The sequence below is a fragment of the Macrotis lagotis genome, chromosome 3 (assembly GCF_037893015.1).
Source record: "Macrotis lagotis isolate mMagLag1 chromosome 3, bilby.v1.9.chrom.fasta, whole genome shotgun sequence".
Lineage (NCBI taxonomy): Eukaryota > Metazoa > Chordata > Mammalia > Peramelemorphia > Peramelidae > Macrotis > Macrotis lagotis.
Genome location: NC_133660.1, coordinates 55,268,001 through 55,293,019, shown reverse-complemented (window position 1 = coordinate 55,293,019; position 25,019 = coordinate 55,268,001). Strand labels below are relative to the sequence as shown.

General features: G+C 35.3%; 1 protein-coding gene across 3 annotated transcripts in view; it reads left to right on the top strand.

The window, feature by feature from the left end:
• EGF (epidermal growth factor) overlaps positions 1 to 18,223 on the top strand; it is a 139,743-nt gene extending 121,520 nt beyond the window's left edge. For all 3 annotated transcript variants that reach the window (XM_074228712.1, XM_074228711.1, XM_074228710.1), the window contains 2 exons: positions 11,057 to 11,162; positions 15,415 to 18,223. In XM_074228712.1, coding sequence (XP_074084813.1) covers positions 11,057 to 11,162; positions 15,415 to 15,602 — 294 coding nt within the window. In that variant the 3' untranslated portion in view covers positions 15,603 to 18,223. The remainder of the gene's footprint in view (positions 1 to 11,056; positions 11,163 to 15,414) is intronic.
• Positions 18,224 to 25,019: the final 6,796 nt, after the last annotated feature.

Sequence of the window (25,019 nt, the reverse complement as noted above, 5' to 3'; positions counted from 1 at the left end):
TGGCACAATAATATTCCCTGGCAATCATATACCACATATATATAGTCATTAGGATTTCATTCTGAGCTTCTGTTGATCTCTGTGGTGCTGCCACAGGTGGGGAATGATGGTTGGTCAGCTGGAGAGTTGGGACAATTTTAAATTGAGGAAGTGAATGACTTGACATATCACCATTAGTTCATTTCCCAGGAAAGCACCACCCATTTCTTTAGCTTCCTCTGCTTCAAGGAGAGAACTCCTTGTGCCATTGGCAAACTCCTATGCTATGATTGTATACAATCCTATTTGGTCAGATTGTTTCAGGGGCATGGACACAGAATGAAGGAAAATAAAGGCTGTCCAATTTAAGCCTCTCATTTTATAGTGGAGGATCAGAGACCCAGGGTGATTTGATCAAAGAGATCAAAAGTAACAGAGACAGGTTATGATCCCAGGTCCTCAGATTCCAAATCCAGAACTTTTCTTATTGTGTCCCACATTCTCATGATACTTCAAGACATTGAGAACCTGTGGTTTTGTCAGTATGTGCACACTCTCTATAGGCACAAGTAAACACTATCTTACAGCTTTGTAGGTGGTCTTTGAGAGTTGTTGTGCTGGAACTTTCATTGTCCTTGGACCAATCTGGTGATGGGCCTCTCCAGACTTAACCAATCTGGTTGTCAGATGCTAGAAAGGTAGTACTAAAAGTATCTAAATCTTGGCAGACCCTAGTAGCTAGATGGCACAATAAGTAAAGTGCTGGATCTGAAGTCAGAAAGATTCATTGTCTGGAGTTCAATTGTGACCTCAGACACATTAGCTGTAAGCAAGTCTCTTAACCATGCTTCCTTATGTGTCAGATGAGTTGGAGAAGGAATTGGCAAACCATTCATACTTTTGCCAAGAAAATTTCAAATTTTCAAAAACATTTCCCCAAATTTCCAAAAGTCACAAAGTTTCAGACATGATTGATCTGATGAGGTTTTGGACTAAGACTTCAGTGAGGAAAAAAAAGAGTTGATAACCCGCATATGTGAATTTTTATACCACATTCATGTCCATACTCCAAAATTGTAGATCACAGAATTGTAGAGTATTAAAACTGTCAGAGACCTGAGAGTTCATCTAGACCAATCTACAGGTGACCAAGAACTTCCTCTATAACATTCCTGAAAAATGATGAATATTTTGCAGTTGGTTGATTAGCCAGACCTAGTGGCTTGTTGTTGACATGGAAGGAAGTATCCCCTAGAGTGTCTAAAGGATTTGTAGCTGGGCTTGCACTGTTTAACATTTTTCCGACTGTTAGGATAAAGGCATATCAATCAACTTAATGGATGACATAAAACTGGGAAACATAGTTAGAAGACAAGGTCAGAGGTCACAAAGCTCTTGAAAAACTAGAACAAAGATTGAATTTTATAAGATGGATATAATCACGCATAAAAGTGAAACAGTTTTTAAAAAATCAATGTCTTAAGTGTAAGATAAGGGAGACCTAGTTTCAAAACTATGGTAGCAAAATGGCAGGTTGAGGAAAAAGCATGGTTTTAAGTATGAGGCCAAAGAGATCTAGTAGGCATTCATTAATTAAGGCAACATGGTCCAAAGGTTAGAGTTCTAGGGCTGGATGATGCCATAGAATAAAGGAGAAACACCAGGAGGATGACTAGGGTGAAGCATTGTCAAAGTTAAGCATATGGCTAAGCATATGGGTGTGTGGGGTGTTTACTCACACTTAAAAAGTATGTTTTATGTAACTTATCCAGGTACTCAGATTTCTATGAAAATTGATTGAAGAAACTGAGAATGTGATTCTACTGGAGAAGACTTGGAGTAGAGCATGAATTCTCCCTTCTAACCTCAGAAGGGTTGTGAAAGGGATGATTGACTAAATCTGCTTAGTCCCAAAAGAAAAGATCTCGGACCAATAAGTAAACAGAAATTCCCAGCAATGATAGCTATTAGTGAACTTCTTAGTGAGGGAGTGAACATTTCATCATTTAAAAACTTTAAGCAGAAACTGTAAAATGAACTTTTTTGAAAAAATATTTACATGTATTTACAAACATATTTCAGGTGGGACTCAGTCAAGATAAACTGTAAGGTACTTTTTTTTTAGGTTTTTGCGAGGCAATGGGGTTAAGTGGCTTGCCCAAGGCCACAAAGCTAGGTAATTATTGAGTGTCTGAGACTGGATTTGAACCCCAGGTACTCCTGACTCCAGGGCCAGTGCTTTATCCACTATGCCACCTAGCTACCCAGGTTTTTTTTTTTTGTAAGGTACTTTTAATTAGTGAGATTTTAGGATTTGATGATCTCATTTAGGCTTCAGAACAATTCCACTATGTAGTTAGCACGGATATTATTATCCTCATTTCACAAGAGAGGAAAATCTAAGGAGATTAATTGTACTAGATCCAGAATTTCCGTTGTTTTTCTTCTCTATAATCCAGTCTCATATTAACCAGAACAAAAGGAAGTCTATTGGAGGCAGCTAAGAAAGTGGTTAGAGTACTGGATCTGTGTTCAAAAAAGTGCTGAATTCAAAACTTTCCTCAGACATGTATAGCTGCAACAGCCTGGACAAGTCACTTGATTTCATCTATAAAACGATGTGTCAAACATGATGATTGCTACAGTTACTTCCAGCTCAAAATCTATAATCTTATGACCATTTGAGAGTTTGAGAGAGATGTTTTGTACATCAACATTTTCTGATAAATATCATCTGTTCTTGGGACTTAAGGCTTCAGGTCACTGAAGTGCACAAGATCTTTTATGATGTAAATGTAATCCCTCTGTCCTTACTAACTATGTGGTTCTTTTGCAAATAACTATAATTGGTAGCCTTGTTGGGCAGTGTGAGCTAAGTTCATTCATAGTCTATCATAAGAAAGAGATTGGGTATATTTCTTTAGAGTTATGGAATCTCTGTCTTTGAAGTCATATAATGAAAACAAATTGGTGTTTACATGCAATTTTCCTAATGGGGCCATTAGTGGGTGGTATGGGTGCTGAAACCTCTAGGCAGAGGGGCAAGCAATGTCAACTTGGCTTGGATTACCTGACTCCAGGTTGTGAGATTTTGTACTTTCATAGATCTTGAAAATACCTACAGGGCCTATGGTTGTACAATCCATTTTTTGTTTTTCCAGCTGATAGAAGAATAAATTGGATGCATGCCTGCCATTATAATATTATTATCTAGAGGAAAGGAAAAACAGAAATGTACTACTTCTATGCTGTTTGGGAAATTCAGAAAAATTTGTTAGTCATGAACAGTTGTTGACTCCAGACTATGTGTTAGGAGCTCAGGGCTGATCAACTTAACAATCATCCACAGTTGTCACTATTGACACCACCATCTGCCTCGAAAATTTCTGTTGAGGTAGGAAGGGAGCTGAGCACTCAAACCAAGGAAAGAGGAAACAGAAACAAATCTGGTCAACTCAGTTGCTTTGTGGATGTCATTGTTGAATATGGTGATTTGTTTTCTCCTGGCAGTGAGATATGGGGCTGTCAAATTTGCTGTGTGTGAGCAAACATCTGTTGTGGGAAGCTGATTTTGAAAGGGACCAGAAATGCCTGGAACATTCCCGGAAGAAGTTAAAACCCTCTTGGACATCACTGTCCAGTGTTGCAGGTGATTTACCTGTAAAGAGCCAAGATACTCTAGGACTAAGGATGAAAGTGATGGAAATGCTTTGTTTCCCCAAGACTGCTCCCTTATTCTTGTTCTTCTAATTCTACATTGAATTAATCAATTGATAAATATTTATTAGGCACCTTCCCAGGATTGTTGTTAGGATCAGATAAGAAGCACAATGTCTGGCAAGTAGTTATTCTGAACTGTCAGTACCAACAGACACGAACAATTTCTTATGTGCTCTAAGAATAGGAAAAGGTTACATGTGATATTTCTCTATGTATGTCTTTTAAAAATATATTTTGTTTCAAATTTAAAATGATTTAAAAATTTTTAAAAATACTATTTATCTTCTTATCTCAGTATCTTCTGAAATTTCTTCTGTTTTGTGTATTTTAATTTCATTGATGCTCATTTCTTCTTTTTTTGTGAGGCAATGGGGTTAAGTGACTTGCCCAAGGTCATATAACTATTAAGAATTTGAGGTCAGATTTAAACTCAGGTACTATTGACATTAGGGCTGGTGTTCTATCACTGTGCTATCCCAAAGCTCATTTCTTTTTAAAGTATCTCCATAATTACCCCTCCAAATCCTCAAAAATTACCTCCTCATAAAAAGCTCTCCCTTGTCACAAATAAGTAAAGTGACCCCATAAAAATTTACATATCGGAACTAGCTGAAAATATACATCTCATTTTGGGTCTGTAGTCTACCACCTTTCTGATAGTTATAGCTTCTGGGAAGCATAATTTATCATTTATCTTCTGGAGTTGTGATTGATTCATAGTTCTTAGTTCATAGATTTTTGGACTGGAATGATCTTTAGAGATCATTTAGATCAATCACTTTATTTAGTAAATGAAAAAACTGAGGTCTATCACCTCTATCACATAGAAAATAACTATTAAAGGTAGGATTCAAAGTAATGTACTATTCCTCATATAAATTGTTCTTGTTCTACTTTCTTCATTCAACAGCAGTTTCTCTGACTTTGTCTCTTTTGTAATTTTTTTATGATGTAATATTCTGTTATATTGAGATGCCATATTTTGTTGAGCCAAACCCCAATTAATGAGTTCCTACTTTGTACTTATTTCTTTTATAATAAAACTTTTACTATTTCCCCTTGTTTCCACTCTTTGTGTTATATATTACCCATCAGGGGAGGTGAAAAGATGACAACTGCTCTGATTCTTTTCTCCCATACATTCAATGTTGCTTCAATTAATATGCTCCATGATGATAAGATAAAATTTACCATACTGTATTCATGTCTGAATGTCACATTTTGGAAGGAAATTTTTTTGTTTGTTTGTTTTGTTAGGGCAATGGGGTTTAAGTGGCTTGCCCTAGGCCGCATAGCTAGGTAATTATTAAGAGTCTGAGGCTGGATTTGAACTCAGGAACTCCTGACTCCAGGGCCGGTGCTCTATCCACCACCATACTACCTAGCTGGCTCTATTTTGGAAGGAAATTGACAAACTAGAATATGTCCAGCAGAGAGTGACAACGATGGTGGAGAGCCTGGAGATTGTGACATTCAAAGATCAGTTTAAGGTCTTAGGGAAATTTAGCTTGGAAAGAGAAAACTTGAGGTGGGCGGTTGGTACTGTGGGATATAAAATTATAGATTTAGAACTGAAACAAATCTTAGATAAATGAGGCACTGAGTCCCAGGGAAGATAAAGGACTCATTCAATGTCACAAGGTTAATAAACACATGGTTCATCTGGGATTTGAACCCAGATTTTAATGCAGTATTTTCCCTACTGCCTTGATACTTGAAGGAGTTTCATGTGGAAAAAGGTTAGACTTGTTCTTTGAGGACCTAGAATACAGAATACCATTAGCAATCTGCAACTTGCAGTTTGCTAAGACCTCCAAGATCTTTTTCATGGGATTATATTGTCTCGCCATATTCCTTAGTCCTTTATGTGGCACTTTTTAAAATTCAAGAGTACAGGTTTATATTTATTTTTTAACTTTCTTTTTAAAGAAAAATCAACCCATTATTCTAGCCTGTCAGCATCTTTTGAAATCCTGACTCTGTCATGCAACATGTCAGTTTTCTCCAGTTTTCTGTCACTTGTAAATTTGAAAAGCATGACATCTATACCTTCATCCAAATCACTGATAAAAATGTTGAACAGTATAGGAGCAAGGATAGATGCCGGGGGCATTCTGCTAGACAATGTCTTAGAAGGTTGACATTGATTCACTAAGTGATTATATTCCAGTGCCTGTCATTCTCCAATTCTAATTTCACCTAAGTATGCTGTCACTTAGCTGTCATTGTTTCACCTTGTCCACAAACCCTCCTACTGAATCATACAGGGGTCTCTTCTGTGGATCAATTGAGGGAAGGGCTGTTCCATCAAATAAAAGACTTTGAAAAGTGTTAGCAAACTAGTCTGCAGGAAAAAAAAATATACTACAGAACAAGGTAGGTAAGGGAATACAATGGAATACACAAAAGAAGTATTTTATACAATGAAATATATCTTTGTGTATAATTGGAAAAAATATAGGAAGTGATTAACCATTTACTATGTGCAGGGTACTGTACTAAACACTTTGCAGTGATTATATCTTTGATCTTCACCACCCTGGGAGATAAGTGCTATTATTATACTGGTCTTACAGATGAGGAAACTGAGTTAATTAAGTGACTTGCCCAGGATCAAACGGCAAGAAAGTGACTGAGGTCAGATTTCAACTTTGGTCTTCCTGACTCCAGGCAGAGTACTCTATCACTCTATTCACTGTGTCACCTGGCTGCCCCAAATAAATTCTGGTGATATAAAGACAAAAGAAAAAATCACCTCCTATATTCTGCTGGGGGAAATTAATATTCAACAAATAATTATATATAAAATATATTTTAAGAGGAATAGAGCTTTAAAATCTAATCTGGTTTGCATGGAATCTTTTTGTGATTCTCTTTGGGGAATATGCCATATAATAGGATCATTGAATCAAAGAATTTGAATAGCTTAATAATTTCTCTCATTATTCCAAATTGTGTTCCAGAATGGTCAGACCAATTTATGATTTCAGCAACAGTAAATTGGTTACCAGATATCATAGTTCCACCAATATTAAGTATTTCTTTCTTTTGTCATTTCTGACAATTTGATGAATGAGATGAAACAGGCTTATTTTAAAATATATTTCTTTTCTTCTTTCTTTCTTTCCTTCTTTCTTTCTTTTTCTTTCTTTCTTTCTTTCTTTCTTTCTTTCTTTCTTTCTTTCTTTCTTTCTTTTCTTTTCTTTCTTTTCTTTCTTTCTTTCTTTTGGCAAGGCAATGGGATTAAGTGACTTGCCCAAAGTCACAAAACTAGGTAATTATTAAGTATCTGTGTCTGGATTTGTACTCAGGTCCTCCTTACTCCAGGGTTGGTGCCCTATTCACTGCAATACCTATCTGCCCCTTAAAATATATTTCTTATGGTTAGTGATTTGGAATTTTTTAATATAATTGTTGATAATTTGACTCTTCTCTTAAAAAAATGTCCATAGTCTTCAACCACTTATCTATTGGTGGGTAATGTTCTTTAGTTTTACATTTTTATGTCAATTTCCTATCTATCTTGAATATCAATCATCAAGCTTGTATACTGTGAAGGAGTCTTTCCCATCCTCCTGACTTGATTGCTTCTCCTTATCCTATTTTACATAATTGAAAAAATTCGTTTTGTCCTTTGTGATCTTCCTTCCTCTACCCATAATTCAATTAAATAAAAAATAATCCATGCCCAAAGGAGTTTATATTCTAATAGAGGAAACAGCATGCATATTTGTACATATGTATATGCTATCTATGTAGATATATGTAGGTATATATGTGTATGTATGGTTCTGAAAAACACCTCTTTAAATTGTCCTCTAATTTTCTTGCAACATTTTATATTTTGATTGACATATGATTATAATATATAAGATTCTGTTCTAAACCTATTTTCTTCTGAATAATTTTCCAATTTTTCCCAGCAGTTCATATTGACTAGGAAGTCCTTTCCTCAATAGTCTGTAGTTGGGAGTTTAGAACATTGATCTACTTCTTGTATTTGTTTGGTTCAAGGACTTGCTTAACTAATCTATTACAATCATATTCTTTTCCATTTTTGAACCATTACCAAGGTGTTTTTTAATTACTTTTATAAAGTAATAATTTGAGATCTGTCATCTCTTTTTATTTTGTTTTTATACCTATGCCCTTTTTGGTACCCTTTTAAAAATTATTTCTCTTGAAATTCTTCATCTTTTGTTTCTCTGAATGAAAATTTTGTTATTTTGTCTAGATCTATAAAATAATCTTCTAAGTAGTTTGATTCCCATGGAACTATACCTATAATTTCATAACAGTAGTATATTCTTTCATATTGTTATGAATAAAGAATAATGTTCCAATTAAGTCTTTTTTTCTGTAAAGAATGGTTTATAAGTGTATTTCTATAAATCCTGAAGATGACTTGGTAGTTAATATCCAGTTATTTTATAGCTAATTTGTATAGAATTTCTCTTTTTCTTTCTTCCTCCTGAGGTTTGTTAACAATATACAGAAAAACTGGCAACTTCTGAGAATTTATTTTGTGGCTTGCTACTTACTAAAGTTATTGTCATGATTAATTTTTTCATGAACTCTTTGAGGTTGTCTAAATAAGCCATCATTTCATCTGCAAATAGAGATACTATTATCTCCTCTTGGTGTATACTTCTTTCATTAGGAATTTTATCAATTTGATAACTTTCTATTCACTCTGGTATCTGTAAAATAGTTTTTTTTAATATATAGTGCTATTAAATCACTCCAATGATCTATTCTATTCCTTTTAAATAAACATTTTTCCAAAGCAAAATTTCAATCATTGGTCCTATTCTACAAATGAACATTTTTGCATTAGGACCTTTAATTCACCCCCTTATTACCTATATTTTTTTGCATTTGTAAATAGACAACTCAGGCCATGGATTTTACTTCTGAATATCTACCTGGATATTATCTCCTTTGAATTATTGGTCTTCTCTTTTGCTCTTCCTCCTTCCATAATATCTTTTGGAATCTATATAGGCAATCCCCTTACCCCCTTCATTTAAAAATGTTTTTTCTATTAGAAATGTTAGGCCCAGGAATAAGTATTTTATTAGTCCTCATTAGATGAACACCTTCTCTTACCAAGAGCCAATATTTTATGCTTTGGTCCAGAAATCTAGATCTTAAATGTTATTTACTTAGCCAGCTGCTAATTTCTCAGACTTGCATTCTATTCTTTCCCTAGAAAGTTAGTGGAATTCTTTATTATTTAAATAAAATTAACAAACAGGTTACTATGTACTCAGGGAACTCCTAAGTACTATGCCACCATAACTCTTTTCTTGATCCTCTGAACTTTATTAGCTAGACTCTCACCTATGGGCATCTATGACCTCTCCTTATAGCACCAGAAACCCTCGTTTCCAGGGACGGAATACCTTCCCTTTCAAAAGGAAGACCCAAAAACCTATTCTTTAAAATTATTATTAATTTTTGTCTTACGCTCTTTTCAACCTGGCCCATTTCTTCCTACTGAGTCTTCTTTACATTTATGCATACACTCTATGATGGAACCAGCTATACTAGCCAACTCATTTCTTGCACAGGAAGAATCTGGCTCTAGGCCTATGCACAGACTAATTATTTCTTGTTCCTGGAATGTTCTTCATCCTCACCTCAACCTCTTAGAATAACTGACTTCCTTTAAAACTCAGTGAAAATGTTTCCATCTTCAGGAAGCCTTTGCAGGTCCATCAGCTGCCAGTGCCATGCTCTCTGAGAGTACTTTTCATTTACAATACATTGTGTATGCCTCTCTCTCTCTCTCTCTCTCTCTCTCTCTCTCTCTCTCTCTCTCTTTATATATATATATATATATATATATATATATATATATATATATATATCCATATCCATGATGCCACCCCCATTAGAGTGCAATGCAAGCTCTTTCATTTTGCCCTTCTTTTTATCCTTTTTTCCTTTTTCTAGCACATCATTCCTCAGTTGGTATGTATTTAATGAATACTTGTTGATTGGTAGGGAATTCCCAGTGAAGAAATTCCCTTTATCACTGTCATTGGTCCAAAAACTTACCCACTTAGGGAGTTACCTGGAGCATAGCTAAGTGAAGATCACCTAAGATGTATGTTTTAAAAACCTAGGTCTTCCTTATCTCAAAGCTTTATGCCACGTTGCCTTTCCATACCTCTCATTTAAGTCCAAAATTTCAGTTGTCTTCCTCTTCTCTTTTCTGTTCTTTCACCTTGAGTCAAAGGTAGGGACTCCCTTTTGCTTTTTACATGTCTGTTTTCTCCTTTAAGCTATTCTGACTTTTTTTTTTGAGGAACACATTATTCTGCCTGATAATTTGGAGAGTGAAAATGTACTCCTCTAGGACTTTTGCTTTTTGTGTATATATTGGCACTGTATGGTATTGACTGAAACAAAAATATCATGTTCTCCAGGTTCCAGAAAATTCTCTTTGCCTCTATACTCATTTTAATCAAGTCCCATAGTCTTCTCTTCTTTTGGGCAGCTTCCTGGCTAACACTTAGCTTACTGTAACTCAGACACACTGCTTATTTGTGAGATGGAGTCAAAATGTGAATGTAATGAGATTTACTTTACATAGTTGATGTTGTCACTGACCTCTGGATAATTTCCTGTACTTTCTCCACATGCTTGGTTTTTTGGCTTCCTTTGGGAGTGAAGCTTAATATCCTTATCAGATATAAGCAGAAACCAACCCAAACAAAAGGCATAAGAACATGAGATGAAATCCAATTAATTAATGAGCTCAAACCACTTAGTTTCCTCTTGCTGCTGATCTCAAGGACCTTCTCTCTACTTTCCTGGGCATTAGACTCCCTGACCCCATTTGGGGAGCTAGGCTTAATTTATTCAGCCAACAAGACACAAGGACATAAGAAGAAAAAATCCAATTATCTAATGAGATGCACACCTTATTTTACTTTGCTACAGCTCTCTAGAACTTTTCCTCTATTTCCCTGGATGCTAAGCTTTCATCATCTAATTTGGATGTAAAGCCACTAAGCAGAATCTTTATTTAATGCTTTGCCTTCCTGTATAATAGATAATAAATCCTCTTTGGGCAATGCAAGAATAATGCAAAGAGTAATACTTTTATTCTAATTAAAGAATTTCATTGTCTTCTGGGATTCTTTTTAAAATATCCCCAGTTACTAGGAATTCCAGTTACTAGGAAATAAGACTCCTCTATTTTAGTATAGACATCTTCTTTAGCCAACATGATATATTTGAAGGGTGGATGGGATAGTCCTTCTTTTCCTTGGAGAACAACTGATTTACTATGAAAGGATTGAAAAAAAAGTAGCTATTTACTTTCTATGCTTTTCATTTTCTACAGGTTTGGGTTGTGAAGGAGCAACCAGACTACAAGGTTGGGAGTCATCAGATGTCCTTCACAGATTGTCAGACCACAAATGGAGACCAGTCTTCTCCTCCTGAATCTGGTGATTAAAGCTTTCTTTTTTCTTTGTTAGGTCTTTTTGCAAGGCAAATGGAGTTAAGTGGCTTGCCCAAGGCCACACAGCTAGGTAATTATTAAGTGTCTGAGGCCAGCTTTGAACTCAGGTCCTCCTGACTCCTGGGCAGGTGCTCTATTTACTGCCCCACCTAGCTGCCCAGGGCATTCTTTCTTAATGAGTGATAGCTTAAGAGTTCATATCTAACACATATCTTTGTACATTCACCTTATTAAGCAACATCATTAACATACTAGGGTTGTATTTGAATTATATTATAATAATTCAGAGAGGATTTGATTAAGCATTTATCTTTTATTATTACTCATTCTATACCCAAGGAGGACACTGACTTCACTTGAAAAGATAGCAAAATCAGGTGAAAAATCCCTTGCTTTCATTCTGGCTTGATTCTGGGACCATCTGTTGGACTCCAGATGGCACCTGGGATAGTGCTGAGGAAACAGATGAAAGAGAATCATAAGCCATTTAAGAGGTTTGTTTGCTTTCTGGTTATTTCCATTAAGGAAGATCTCTGAAAGACTGAGTAAGTTTAAGGGATTCTAAAAGATCAGCAGTCCTTCTTTCAACACATACAGGGCAAGTACTAATGTTTCAGTGCCAGACACAACTATCCAGCATTATAAGAGGCAAAGAAGATGCCCATATGTAGTGGTAGAGGGAGTTTCTTCACCTAGTAGTTTTCAGTGCCAATGCAATTATAATTCTAGTTCCTATCCCTAGAGAACAGAGATTAACTGGATGTCTGACTGGATTGGGAGTTACTCCAATTACCAAAGTGTCCTTACAGACAATTAGATACTAGTTCTTCCTCCCCTGTCCCTCACCACCTCCTATATTTTCTGCAGGGCTTCCCCATGATTATCTTGTTTCAGATGATGATGGGGACTGGATGTATTCTTAGGTATAAGGACTTTTCATTTTTCTTTTTATTATAAAACACAATATTATATTAATATTGGGTCCTTGACACTATGCCATATAACTCAGTAGAGGTTATTCAATACTATCTAATATCATCCCAGTAGGAGAGCTCAGAAAGGAAAACAAACAAGCAACTTTAAGCCAAGAAAAATGTTCTCCTCCTTTTGAAATGTGACGTGTATCTGGGATTTACCTCAATTTTTTGCCTTCTTAACTTTCCAGTTGCCTTTCCAATTCCTTACTACTGCTCCTTATATCCTTAGGCAAAGAGAACATAAACATCTGGCTCCAGCACAATCATTCTGAAAACTCCTGAAAATATATATTTGATGAACCTTTATTGAATTAAATGGAAATCGGTTTCCTGAATTCCATAAACTGTAGTTATTTAGACACCACTTTTAACAATCTTAAGTGTTATTCTGTATTTTAATTACATGATACCACTGTTGCTTGAATCAAGGAGGGTTGTTGTTGTTCAATAATAATATTGCTCTCTCTTCATGAACACATTTCTCTGAGGAGCACAAGGCATAGGATTCAAATAAACCTTAAAATGTATTTTCTAGGGGTAGCTACTATTATCATTGTTTTGGAGAAGAATCAGATCAACCCTGGTTTCCTCTTAGTCTTGTACCTGCTCTTTGGCAGAAGAGAAATGGATTTTCCTGATAAGGGCTTGTAGAAATAAAGATTAGATTTGGTTTTTTTAATATTTTTCTGTCACAAAGTAGGGGCACTACAAAGCAGTTAAGTGGTATAATAGGTGCTGGGTCTGGAGTTCAATTCTGGACTCAGACACTTTCTAGCTGTATGACCTTGTCCCTTAATCCTATTTGCCTCAAGTTTCTTCATTTGTCAAATGACATGGAGAAGGAATTGGCAAACTACTCCAGTATCTTTGCCAGGAAAATCACAGTGACAAAGAGCTGGTCACGACTGAAATAACTGAACAACATTCCTGAAGTGGTTTATTCAGTAGCTAATGACCAAACTCATGGATCCTAACTCAATTAGACCATTAAGATAGCATGTCTCATGGTGACAGACTATTTCACAAATAACTATTTTGCTACTGTGATGGATAAGAGAAGGTGGGGGAGAGAATGACTGGGGGTAAAATCTATCACAATTATGAGGAAAAAATAACCAGGCTATCTCTACCATTAGAGACTTTGACTGAAAAATGTGAAATGTTAAAAGTTTTGGACTGAGCCTATGATTTAATAGAGAAGGTCTGATCCATCAGAGGTTTTCAGAGTGGTCTTTATATGCTGAAGGTCCCTAAATTCTTTTCAAGGGACCCATAAGATCAAAACTATTTTCATAATAATACCAAGATATTATTTGCCTTTTAATATCCTTTTCCCTTTTCCAACTACATGTGAGGTAATATTTATTTCAACCAAAATAATATATCACAAAAGATTGAATGAAGAGGCAGATATGTAAATCCAATTACTTTTGTGAAACCAGACATTAGAGTCTTATAGAAATATATAAAGCCATACTATTCTTCTCAATAATTTTTTTATTCTAGAAAATAGCTATATTTCATAGAAATGTTATTTCTATTAACATGTAATAGGTTATATACCCTATACTATATACCCTACTCTATACCCTACACTAGAAAAGTCTACAATATTGTTAGTTTTGAATTAACAGTGTAAAAGTGATCATTTTTAATTTTCAATACAGTAAATATTTATAGCTATAACTCATGAAAAAGAAAAATTTTTCTATAGTTTTTCAATAGCTTTTAAGATCATGAAGGGGCCCTGAGACCAAAAACTTTGAGAATCATTGGGCCGCTAGGTGGCATAGTGGATAAAGCACTGGCCCTGGAGTCAGGAGTACCTGGGTTCAAATCCGGTCTCAGACACTTAATAATTACCTAGTTGTGTGGCCTTGGGCAAGCTACTTAACCCCATTTGCCTTGCTAAAATTAAAAAAAAAAAATTTGAGAATCATTGTTGAAAAAAAACTCCCTCCATCAATACAGGTGTATATAGCAAGTATTAGAAGCATATTTAGAAGTCAGATCTTGCCTCTCAATTTCAAATGTGCTGAAATCACTTATTTAAATGAAATAGTTACTAAGCAGATTGAACTGCTTGTAGCTATAAGTCCTATAGATACTATACCTCCTTTTAAAGGAAAGGGAAGCCCAGACCATTGCAATGACTGGCCCAATTTTGCAGTAAAGAAATAGCAGAAACTTAGGTATTAAAGATTCTTTTGGTGTCTCAGGAGTCTGGTGACCCAAGAATCTGGGAAATGAAACCAACAATGACTGAACTGCACTGGTCCTTTTATAAAACATTTACCATGAAATGACATTCTTGGAATAATTTCCCTTTTGTAAATCTCAGTTTCCTTGGATTGGGGAACTCATGGATGCTGTTCAGAATGTCTTCTGCACCTTTTCTTCCCTCATCTTGTCTTATTTCTGTGAGGCAGGGATTCTTACCCTGGGGTCACAGCTAGTTTTTGAAAATATTTTATTAACTGTATTTCAAAATATTTAGTCTCCTCTTAAAAAATTTTAAAAATTCATTTTGAACTTAAATTCAAGAAGATTAAAAAACCCCTTTCTACGTACACAGTACACCACAAAAAGATTCAATATGAAGTCACAAAACTTTCAAATATTTGCCTTTTTTTGAAAAAATATGTAATAAACAACACATTGTTTTCAAAACTACCCTGCCTTTCTCTGCTTTCTTCTGCTTTCTTTTATTCTTTGCTGTACATTTCTCAATTTTTTTCTCCCTTTCTCTATACCCTACACTAGAAAAGGCTACCATTAGACAGGTGTGTGTGTGTGTGTGTGTGTGTGTGTATTTGTAGAACCATACAATGCATACTTCTATTTATAAGTTCTTTCTCTGGAGGTGGATAGCATTTTCCTTCACAAGTCCTTTGTATTTGTATTTCATTTGAGTATTTATAATACTAGCTGTTCATAGTCGTTCTTTGAACAATAGTGCTTTTATTATATACAGTGTTTTCTTGGTTCTGTTCATTTCACTCTTCATTATTTCATGCAAGTCTTTCTGTATATTTCTAAAATCAACCCCCTCATCATTTCTTATAGCACAGTAGTATTCCATTAGTTGATCTCCTTTGTAATTAGATGTATTTTGCTTTATGCATTTAGAAACATTCTGAAAAGGAGGCCATAGGCTTCCTAAGATTTCCATAGGGTTCATGTCATTCCAAAAAAGATTAGGAACTCCTACCCTTTTTTAGTAGATTAATAATGATGCTTCTTATGCTTTTTCCTACAAAGGATCTATGTGTCTGGCATTCTGGAACAGAGAAATGCAGACCTTAGAAAAGACAGAGAAAGATCAAGGCTACCAGCACCAGCCATCCAGGGACAAAGAACTTAGTCCTCAGGAAATTGAAGAAAGTTCTCCTCAGCTTCCTTCAGGTAGTGGACCTCTGCAGGGAGCCTCAGTCCATTGTTCCAGCTAACTATCCACAACATCTGGATCAAAGGACCCTGAATGTGCTGTGCCAAATGCAACTGACTCAGTAAAGAAATGGACTTGGAACCAAGGAAAAGAAAACGAACATTGCTGATACAGAAAATGAAGGACTTGGACTTTGTGATCACTAAGGCCCTTTCTAGCTTCCAATTTCAATCAACTTGGAATTCTAACAGTTGAAGAAACATTTCCTATTGGAAAGCAAAGGAGAAAAAAAGAGCAGGGTTCCAAAACTTGGTCCTAGTGTCACTGTGCTAGAGGCAAACATGCAACCATTTTCTTCTTTTCACCTTAATGCAATCTTAGAAATTGTTCCGCTTGCAGGTCAGAAGACATTGGAAGATCACTGAGGCATTCATTAGGAACAAACCCAAGAGAGGTTCTTTAGCCTTGGCTTAAGTAATGGATGTACCAGGTTGTCTTTTCCTTATCAACAGAAGTAGAAATGGATTGATTCCATCAAGTGTGTCAACATAGTTTGTTACAGAGTTACCAGAATGTCTTCTTTTTCAACCAGCTTAATGCTATGAAGTGACTTAATTATTCCCAGGCAGATGCTGGGGATTCTTAATTTATTTTTGGCATAGGTCATTGCTGGTATTTTTGTACAGTGGATTTAGGAGCATAGATGAAGAATATGATACTGAGACTCTAAGGTTGCTTATAATTGTAATTTTAAAGCTATGTTGATTAAGATCTTTAAAAGTTTTGATTTCTGAATCAGACTGTGGCTCTGCCACATTTGACCAAGAATTTTCATTGCTCCCATTCCTTAATGGTTCAACTCCAATCAGTTATTTAAAAAAAAGAAAAAGATGACTCTTTTTTATGGCATTTCACAAATATTTTTCATGTTTTATGTAATGTAGAATAATTATAAACCAAGAGCAAAATTTATTTTATCATGGAGAATAATTAATGACTTTTAATTATTTAATATATAAATAAACCAATTACAAGATTTAAAAAAACTCTGTTATACATATGTGAATTAGGTATCCAATCAGATCTCAGAAGTTATTGGTATTGAACTAATATCAATTGCAAAAGACTTATGTTAAAGAGGCAAGATCTCTAAAATAATTGAAAATCAGATAGATTTGCATTTAGGGCAAGATTCAAAAGAGCATATTCAATTAAATTCATATTATACAGCCAAAGTATAGTTATCACTGATAAAAGAGGCAGGTTCAATCCACCCTGGATCATTTAGGGCATAGGGGCAAATATACTGTTTGTATATTAACCAGTCTCATTGCTTTTTCCCTTCTGCTATTTGAGCTTTGGTTATATAACTCAGTAGCACTCATGTTTTTTCTACTTGTTATGTCAGAATATTTGGTGAGGGAGGAGGATAATAAGATGAGAATTGTAGATTATGTATGTGACAGTAGCAGTTATTTATGTTGTTCCTGCCATCCAGTTAAAGGAGAGTTTTCTGAAATTAATTCTTGCCCTAACCAACAAATGATATTTGAGAAAAAAGGCAATGTCACTTTTATATTTGTAAGTGCAAAATTTATTTTTACAACCTGCTGTGAAATCTCTAATGAGTTGGGGGCAGCTAGGTGGTGCAGTGGATAAAGCACGGGCCCTGGAGTCAGGAGTACCTGGGTTCAAATTTGGTCTCAGACACTTAATAATTACCTAGCTGTGTGGCCTTGGGCAAGCCACTTAACCCCATTTGCCTTTCAAAAACCTAAAAAAAAAAAAGAAAAGAAAGAAGAAAGAAAAATCTCTAATGAGTGAAATCATAGTAGCAAAATAATTACTCATGAAAAAATTAAAGGAAAAAGTATATATATATATATAAAATGTATGTATGCATATATACATGCACATATATTAATTAATTGTGTGTATACATACCCTTATATATTTAATTTTTTTTCTTCCTCCAAATTTGAGTCTTTTCTGAAACTTAAAAAGTCTTAGTGACTTTTTTTTAATGTTACTAGCTCTCCTTTTTGGATTTCAACAATGAACAGTGTCATTAGAGCTCCAAAAGTACATCTTGTATTGTCTACGGACAAAATTTGGTCTAGGATATTCCAGACAGCTAAAGAATGAATACTTTCTATAAGCATTTAAGCATGATTTCTAGTAACAAAAACCGAGAGAATTTTAGATTTTCTTTAAATCAAATCTATGACATAGCTAGTCTGATTAAAGACCATGAATGATCTGATGCTATATACCTTTTAAGCATATGCACATTTATATTTAATTTCCAATCTCAGTTCTCTATTACAATTCATTTTTCAAGAAATCTGTTCCTTTTGAGTTTGTTATTGCTGCTGAATCAATTTGCATTTTCCCAGGCTGTATCTCTTTTATTTTCTGAATTTCAAGGTTTCATTGGATCTCTAACTGATTGTAACCCTTATCATCTACAATTACAATCAAAGATCTATCTTCCCCTCTCGGGTCTTTGATGAAGATGCTAAATAAGACTGGGCACTCTGCTGTCTCTTTATATCACATGGTTTCAACAGCTTTTATTAATTTGTATTCCTGGCTTGTTTCCTTTTCATGTTGCAGAACTGATAATTACAAAACATGAGAAAGTGTGATAGAAATGCTGAATAATAAACAATGCTATGAGGAGGTCTTGGTGTCCAATTTGATCTGACTAGCTGTAACAAGAATGAATTCTTTGTTATTATTATTTTCTTTGTGGCAACTTATTTTTTGAAGCTCACAGGTTCATAATTTATATTTAGCTGTCTTCTATACACACCTAATATGAGGAAACATTAAAGACAACAGAGAGAGAGAAACATGAGGACTTCATGGTGGCCAGGTGGGGAGTGTGTGATTTTCTGGGTGAGTTATACCTTTGAAATCATGGAAACAAAGGTGACCAATCCAAGTAAATATGATGTATCACTTTTAGACCTATGCAACACTGTACACATGCAAAATAGAGATGTCTGAATACAATGTTAAAACTCTGATATTTCCTGACTTATGATAATTTCCATTTTTCCCCATGAAAGATATCCAGTGGGGCGGCTAGGTGGCACAGTGGATAAAGCACCAGCCCTGGAGTCAGGAGTACCTGGGTTCAAATCCGGGCTCAGACACTTAATAATTACCTAGCTGTGTGGCCTTGGGCAAGCCACTTAACCCCGTTTGCCTTGCAAAAAAAAAAAAAAGATACTCAGTTACCCTGTCAACTAACACAAAAATGTCATGAAATTTTCATTTCCAAGTTTCAAAGAGACTTTCTCCCACACACTACCCTCCCCCTTAATTATCACAAGAATGGTCGAACCAAATCTTTCAGTTTGACTATGGTCTGGTGCTGTGCAGACTCTTCTTCTAGGTTTGGGGGGAGATAAAAGGTTTACATCCCAAGTTATTCCTCCTCTCCTGCAGTTTACACCTTAGAGCAAAAAAGGATCAAGACAAAATAAAACCAAGAGAAGTACTTTAGTAAAGTGCATCTGAATTTTTAAAAGGAAAGTAGTTACTAGCATGGAAGCAACTGAAATGGCCTTAAAAGTACTGTTAAAAGTTCAACAGGAGAAGGGAAGAGAAGGACATGTCTGGATATGGAGCAAAAACATGAGCGAAAACAGATGGTGAAGTTAAAAACGGGTTAGAAAGGTAGAAGTGCAGTTTAACTGGAGTGAAATAAAATGAGCAAAGTCCAGATGAATTAGAATAGTTCCCAGATTGTGGAGGGATTTGAATCCAAAGCAGAGGAGTTTGATATTAATTTGGTAGATAAAAGTGTCTAAACTCTGGCTATTACCAGACTACCATGTCTACTGACTCTGTGACCTTGAACAAGTCACTTAATTCCTATGAAGGTTATTTTCATTTGCTAACTTTAAAGGGTGGTTATGAGGATCAAATTTTAAATTCTATATAAAGCCCTTTTTTGACCATCAGGTGCTATTAGTATACTATAAAGTTGCACTCTTTGGACCTGAAAATAATTTTCTCACTTACCAAGATAAGCTGATAAAGGTCCAAAAGGAGATTCTTAGCTACCAAATCAAAATGTAATTGACATGACAGCTATCTTTAAATATTTGTAACCCATTGCATTTTTGCTAAAATGAACCATAGACAAGGAAGTAATATCAAAAAAAATTTGCAGCAAGTTTTGCTGATAAAGGCCTTACTTCTTGAATACATAGGGGACCAAGTCAAATTTGTAAAAATAAGAGCAATTCCCTAATTGATAAATGGTCAAAGCAGGCAGTTTTCAGGCAAAGAAATCAAAGCTATTTATAGTCATGAAAAAAATGCTTTATATCACTAATGCAGCACTTGGCTGCCCCAGTGCAAAATAATTCTGAGGTACTACCTCACAATTATTAAAACTGACAAATACTGGAGGGGATGAAGGAAAATCCGAATTGGAAAATTAATGAACTGTTTGTGGAGTTGGTCCTATCGATCAAGAAAACAATTTGGTACTATGTCCAAAGGATTAGAAAAATACATATGCCTTTAACCCAACAATACCACTCCTAGGTCTGTAACCCAAAGAGATCCAAGAAAAAGGAAGAGGAACCATATGTACAAAAATATTTATAGCAGTTTTTTTTGTGGTGGCACAGAATTGGAAATTGAAGGGATGCTCATCAATTTGGGAATGACTGAATAAGTTGTGGCACTGATTGTGATAGGGTAATATTGTACTGTAAAAAATGACAAGAGGGATGGTTTAAGAAAAACATAGGAAGACAAAGTATGAACTGATGCAAAGGGAAGTGAACAGAACCAGATTACTATACATAGTAATAGCAATATTATAATAATGATCAACTTTGAAAGACTTAGCTGCTCTAATCAATACAATGATCCTAGACAATTCCAAAGGACTCATAATGAAAAAATGTTATCTACCTCCAGAGAAAGAACAAACTGAAAAGTGCAAATTGAAGTATAATTTTCTCACTCCATTTTTCTTGCTTTTAATTTTTTAATGTAGTTAATATGGAAATATGTTTTGCATGATTTCATATGTATGTATGTAGTATATCAGATTTCTTGCCTTCTTAGTGAGTGAGGTAGGAAGGGAGAGAATTTTCGAATTCAAGATCTAAAAAAAAAGAAATGTTAAAAATAAATAAATATTTTTAAAAATTTTATTTTTAAGGTGAACATTATATTTGAATATTCAATATTTATTCATCATATATACTAAAGAAACAGCTAAAATAACTTAATTTTCAATAACAATTTAAATTTACTTAAAAACAGTCATTTTAAAAACAAGATACAGAATATCAAAATTTTTTGAAAATATCCTACATACCTGTGCTCAGAACATTTCCCCATTTGTTTCTCTCATTAGCCTGTGAGCTACTTTGGTTTTCTTTGTAACCCCAGGGTTTAGCACAGTGCCTGACCCATAGTAGTGGTCAAAAATGCCATTTGATTGCTGAAAGAGCTACCTTGTGGGAGAGGCATTAGATTTCTTCTGCTTGACTCTGCATAATGTAAAGAAATATTCCCTAAACCTTAGAGTTCTCTGAAAACGTAATGTTTTCAAATGAAAATCCAGAGGACCTTTCATTGTATATATTTTAGAGGTGATTATGCTTAGGGAGGCAAGAAGGTTTAGTGTATGGAGTGCTAGCTCTGGAGTCAGGAAGACTTCTGCTTTCCTGAGTTAAATCTGACCTCAGATACATCCCTAGCTATGTGACCCTGGGCAAATCACTTAACCCTGTTTGCCTCCATTTCCTCAACTATAAAATGAGTTGAAGAAAGAAATTGACAAATTGCTCTAGTCTCTCCACCAAGAAAATTCCAAATAGAATTCATGACTAAATGACAAAAAACCAACACTGTTTAGGTGTAGATTGTACTATATCAATGGTTCTCAACTCCCCCCAGCCCCTTTCTTCCAGCCTTGAGTAAGCATGTTACATTGAATCTTTAAGACAGCAATAGTATATTGGAGTTCACAGAATCAGGCATATGCAGATTCTCTTCAATAACTGCATCAACTTTTGTTGAATATCTCACTAGTTTGAGATCTGATGTATTTTGAGGTTATTATTACATATAATAAGTAGGTTATATTTATTTTGCAAATACTGAGACTGCTATAAATTCTGGGTATGTAAAATTTATATTGAGCTAAATTATTCATAAATTTTCTTTTATATGCAAGTATACAAGATTTAAAATTTGACAGTACAACTATGGTACGTCCTTTGAAAGCCCCTTGGATGATGTGAGGTCATTTACAACTCTATGATTCTGGAGATCAAGGCTCCATCAGATTATTGAAACACCAAGGTTCAGATTCAAATTTTCTTTATCCCTCCTCAATAGACAACCCCCAAATCTGCAATTGATTTGGGACAAGTTATAAAGTGAATCAGGAATAGAAAGAACTGAACCCTTCTGATTCTGTCCTGTACACTGATTCCTTTATGGAAATGTGGAAGCCTTCCTTTTGTCTGATACACTAGAATAGGTAGATTGCTTTGTAGATTTTCTTTCATAAGGCTGAAAGAATACAAGGCCACCCACCTTGAAACAGCTTACTCAAGTTAAGTGGAAGGGACTAATGAGAAGTGATTTAAACCTGGAGATATGAGGAATAGTGCATGGTGAGGCAGTGAGTAAAGGAAGGGCAAAGCCTCAGAGGTCATGGAAAAGCTTCAAATTGGCAATCAATCATTAGAAGAAATCATTTTACTGAAAGAATGGAGGGAATTTTGGTTCCTGTTTCTTAGAGAGGCTGTTAGACTCTATTATCAGCATGCACTTTGACCAGTTTTCTTTCAGGTTGTATTTCCTTCCCCTTCTGTGGATTTTGCTTTGATCTTTGAAATTCAGTTATTTTATTGTGTTATGTCCCCTTTTCACCTCTGGCTTCTAAATTCCCATTCCAATTGAATTTGGGGCCAAGTTTTGAGCTTGTTCAATAAGACTGTGAATTGTTCCAACAACCTGCATTTGCTTGTCCTTTCAAAACTGGAAGAATATAACTGGAAGGATATAAGAATGAGGGAGCAACAACTCAAATGCAAGTAATATTTTTGTAGTTTATAAAACTTCGCTGTTAGAACAAAAATTCTAACAAGCTTTTAAAGACATCATGTGATTTTTATCTTCCCCACAGCAAATGAGGAAACTGATGGTAAAGGATTTAGGGAATAGATTCATGTAACTCAAATGTCAGAGCTAGGGCTTGAACTCAAGCCTGCCGATTGCACAACCACTGTTGTTTCTCCTTCAGATAAGGATCTTCAAATGACTGCATAATAAAAAAGATAGGCTTAACCTGGGAGACTAGAGATTACAAATGAAAAGATGAGAAAGCTGAGAGAATTTGGTTTCTAGGCTTTCAATTTCTGTCCAGGCCATCACCATCTCTTCCTTTTCCATTAAACTGGACTTTTCAGAGATTTCTTAGAGGGGTTTTTATTCCAAGGTATTTTCCTCATTCTATTTTCAATTTTCCTTGTTTTCACACTCCCCCTCCATTTTAAAAAAAACCAAACTAGTGATTTTATTGATATTAAGAATGCCTGGCTAGGAAACTCCCTCTACCAGAGGAATTTGGCACCTGCTCTTCAAGTTATAGTCTTATTTTAGAGTTGCCTGGGGCACTGGCTAAGTAAGTGATTTGCCCAGGTTTCCTACTCTGTTTCTGTAAATTAAAATTACTTATATTTTATTTTTATGTATTTGATACATTTTTCTCAATTGCATTTTACTCTTTTTTTCTGCTTTGGAGAGTTTTGCCTGCAGGCCTGGCAGGTTGTAGACATCCATCTTGTGTCTGATATAAGGTAAGAGGTTAATCTAGGCTTTAAGAACAGAGTAGGAACCATCATAACCTAGCAGATATTAAACTGGCCTTGGAGTTAGGAAGACTCGGGTTCATACCTCCCTGGAATGGTATTGGCTTTTTGTTGTTATTCAGTCATGTCTAACCCTTTATGATCCCATTTGGGATTTTCTTGATAGAGATACTGGAGTGGTTCCACATTCCTTCTTCAGTTCTTTTTACAGATAAGGAACTAAAACAAACAAGATTAAGATTTGCCCAAGATCACAAGGCTAGTAAGTATCTGAGGCTAGATTCAAACTCAGGAAGAAGAGTCTTTCTCACTCCAGGCGCATTGATTTATCCACTGGGCCACCTAATATCAGATATTGTATAGTACCTACTGTATGCCAAACCTGTGATAAATTTAAGGCAATGAGTTAAGTGACTTGCCCAAGGTCACACAGCTAGGTAATTATTGTCTGAGGCCGGATTTGAACCCAGGTCCTCCTGACTCCAGGGCTGGTGCTGTATCCACTGCACCACCTAGCTGCCCAGTTACCTAATAAGTTCTTTATCTCATTTGATTCTATTAATAATCCTATGAGGAAGGTACCAAAAATATTATTGTCTTTATTGGCAGCTTGATTCCATTGCTGCTGCCACTCTCAGTTCAGAGATTGGATGGCTAGAGATTGGCCTATTTCAGCTTGCTTATATTTTGGGAGCATTTGGAAGTGAGGGAGGACACATTGAATGTTCCCTGATATGTGAGGCCAAGAATCAAAAAAGGATACCACAATGGAAATAGAGTTTTTACTTGTAGGCAAATATGAAGGCAAATTTGAAATCCCACCACTGCCAATGACTACTAGTCATTTGATAAAAACTTCACCTCCTGTGGACTCAGGTTCCTCATCTGTAAAAAGAGGCATTTGAACACAGTAACCTCTGAAGTTCCTCCAGCTCTTGATCTAGGATTCTATGATTTCAGTGGATAAGAGCTAGAGGAATTTAATCTTGTCACAGGGAAAATAAAAATAAATTTTAGTCCCCAATCATGTTCTGTTACAAAAACTTTTAAATATAATGGGATTTGATTGGGGTTGACTTTAGGTTTTTGATAAGTTAGAGAACATGAATCCAATCAGAACTTTGCTTTTTTTTCCTATTTATTTTGTTGCTTTAGGAGCATACCCACAATGTATATAGTCTTGTGGATACTAAGTGTTCCTTGCAGAGATTTGTTGGACCAAGAGGAGCCTCTCGTGGGACCCCATTATAGATCAATTTCACAAAGCCAAGAAAAATAGATGGAATATATAGTTGTGTGAGTCTGTTAAGCATCTGAGCCATTACATTATGCATGATATTGGCCTGCTTTGGTGTGACTACAAAACGAAGTGCTTCAAAAAAAGATTTTTCCATTGATACCCAAAGAATAGATAGAAGATCCATTGAGTAATTTTCTCCTTCCTGCTTCTGGTATGGAACTTATGCCTTCTGCTCTTTTACAAAGCACCTCCAGGTGCTTGGGATCATAGGGATAACAAGAAAAAGCATTTAAAATTCCTATCCTTCAATAAATTAATAATCTAATCGGGGATGCAGTATATGCAAAAATATGTATATTCATAATAAATACAAAAC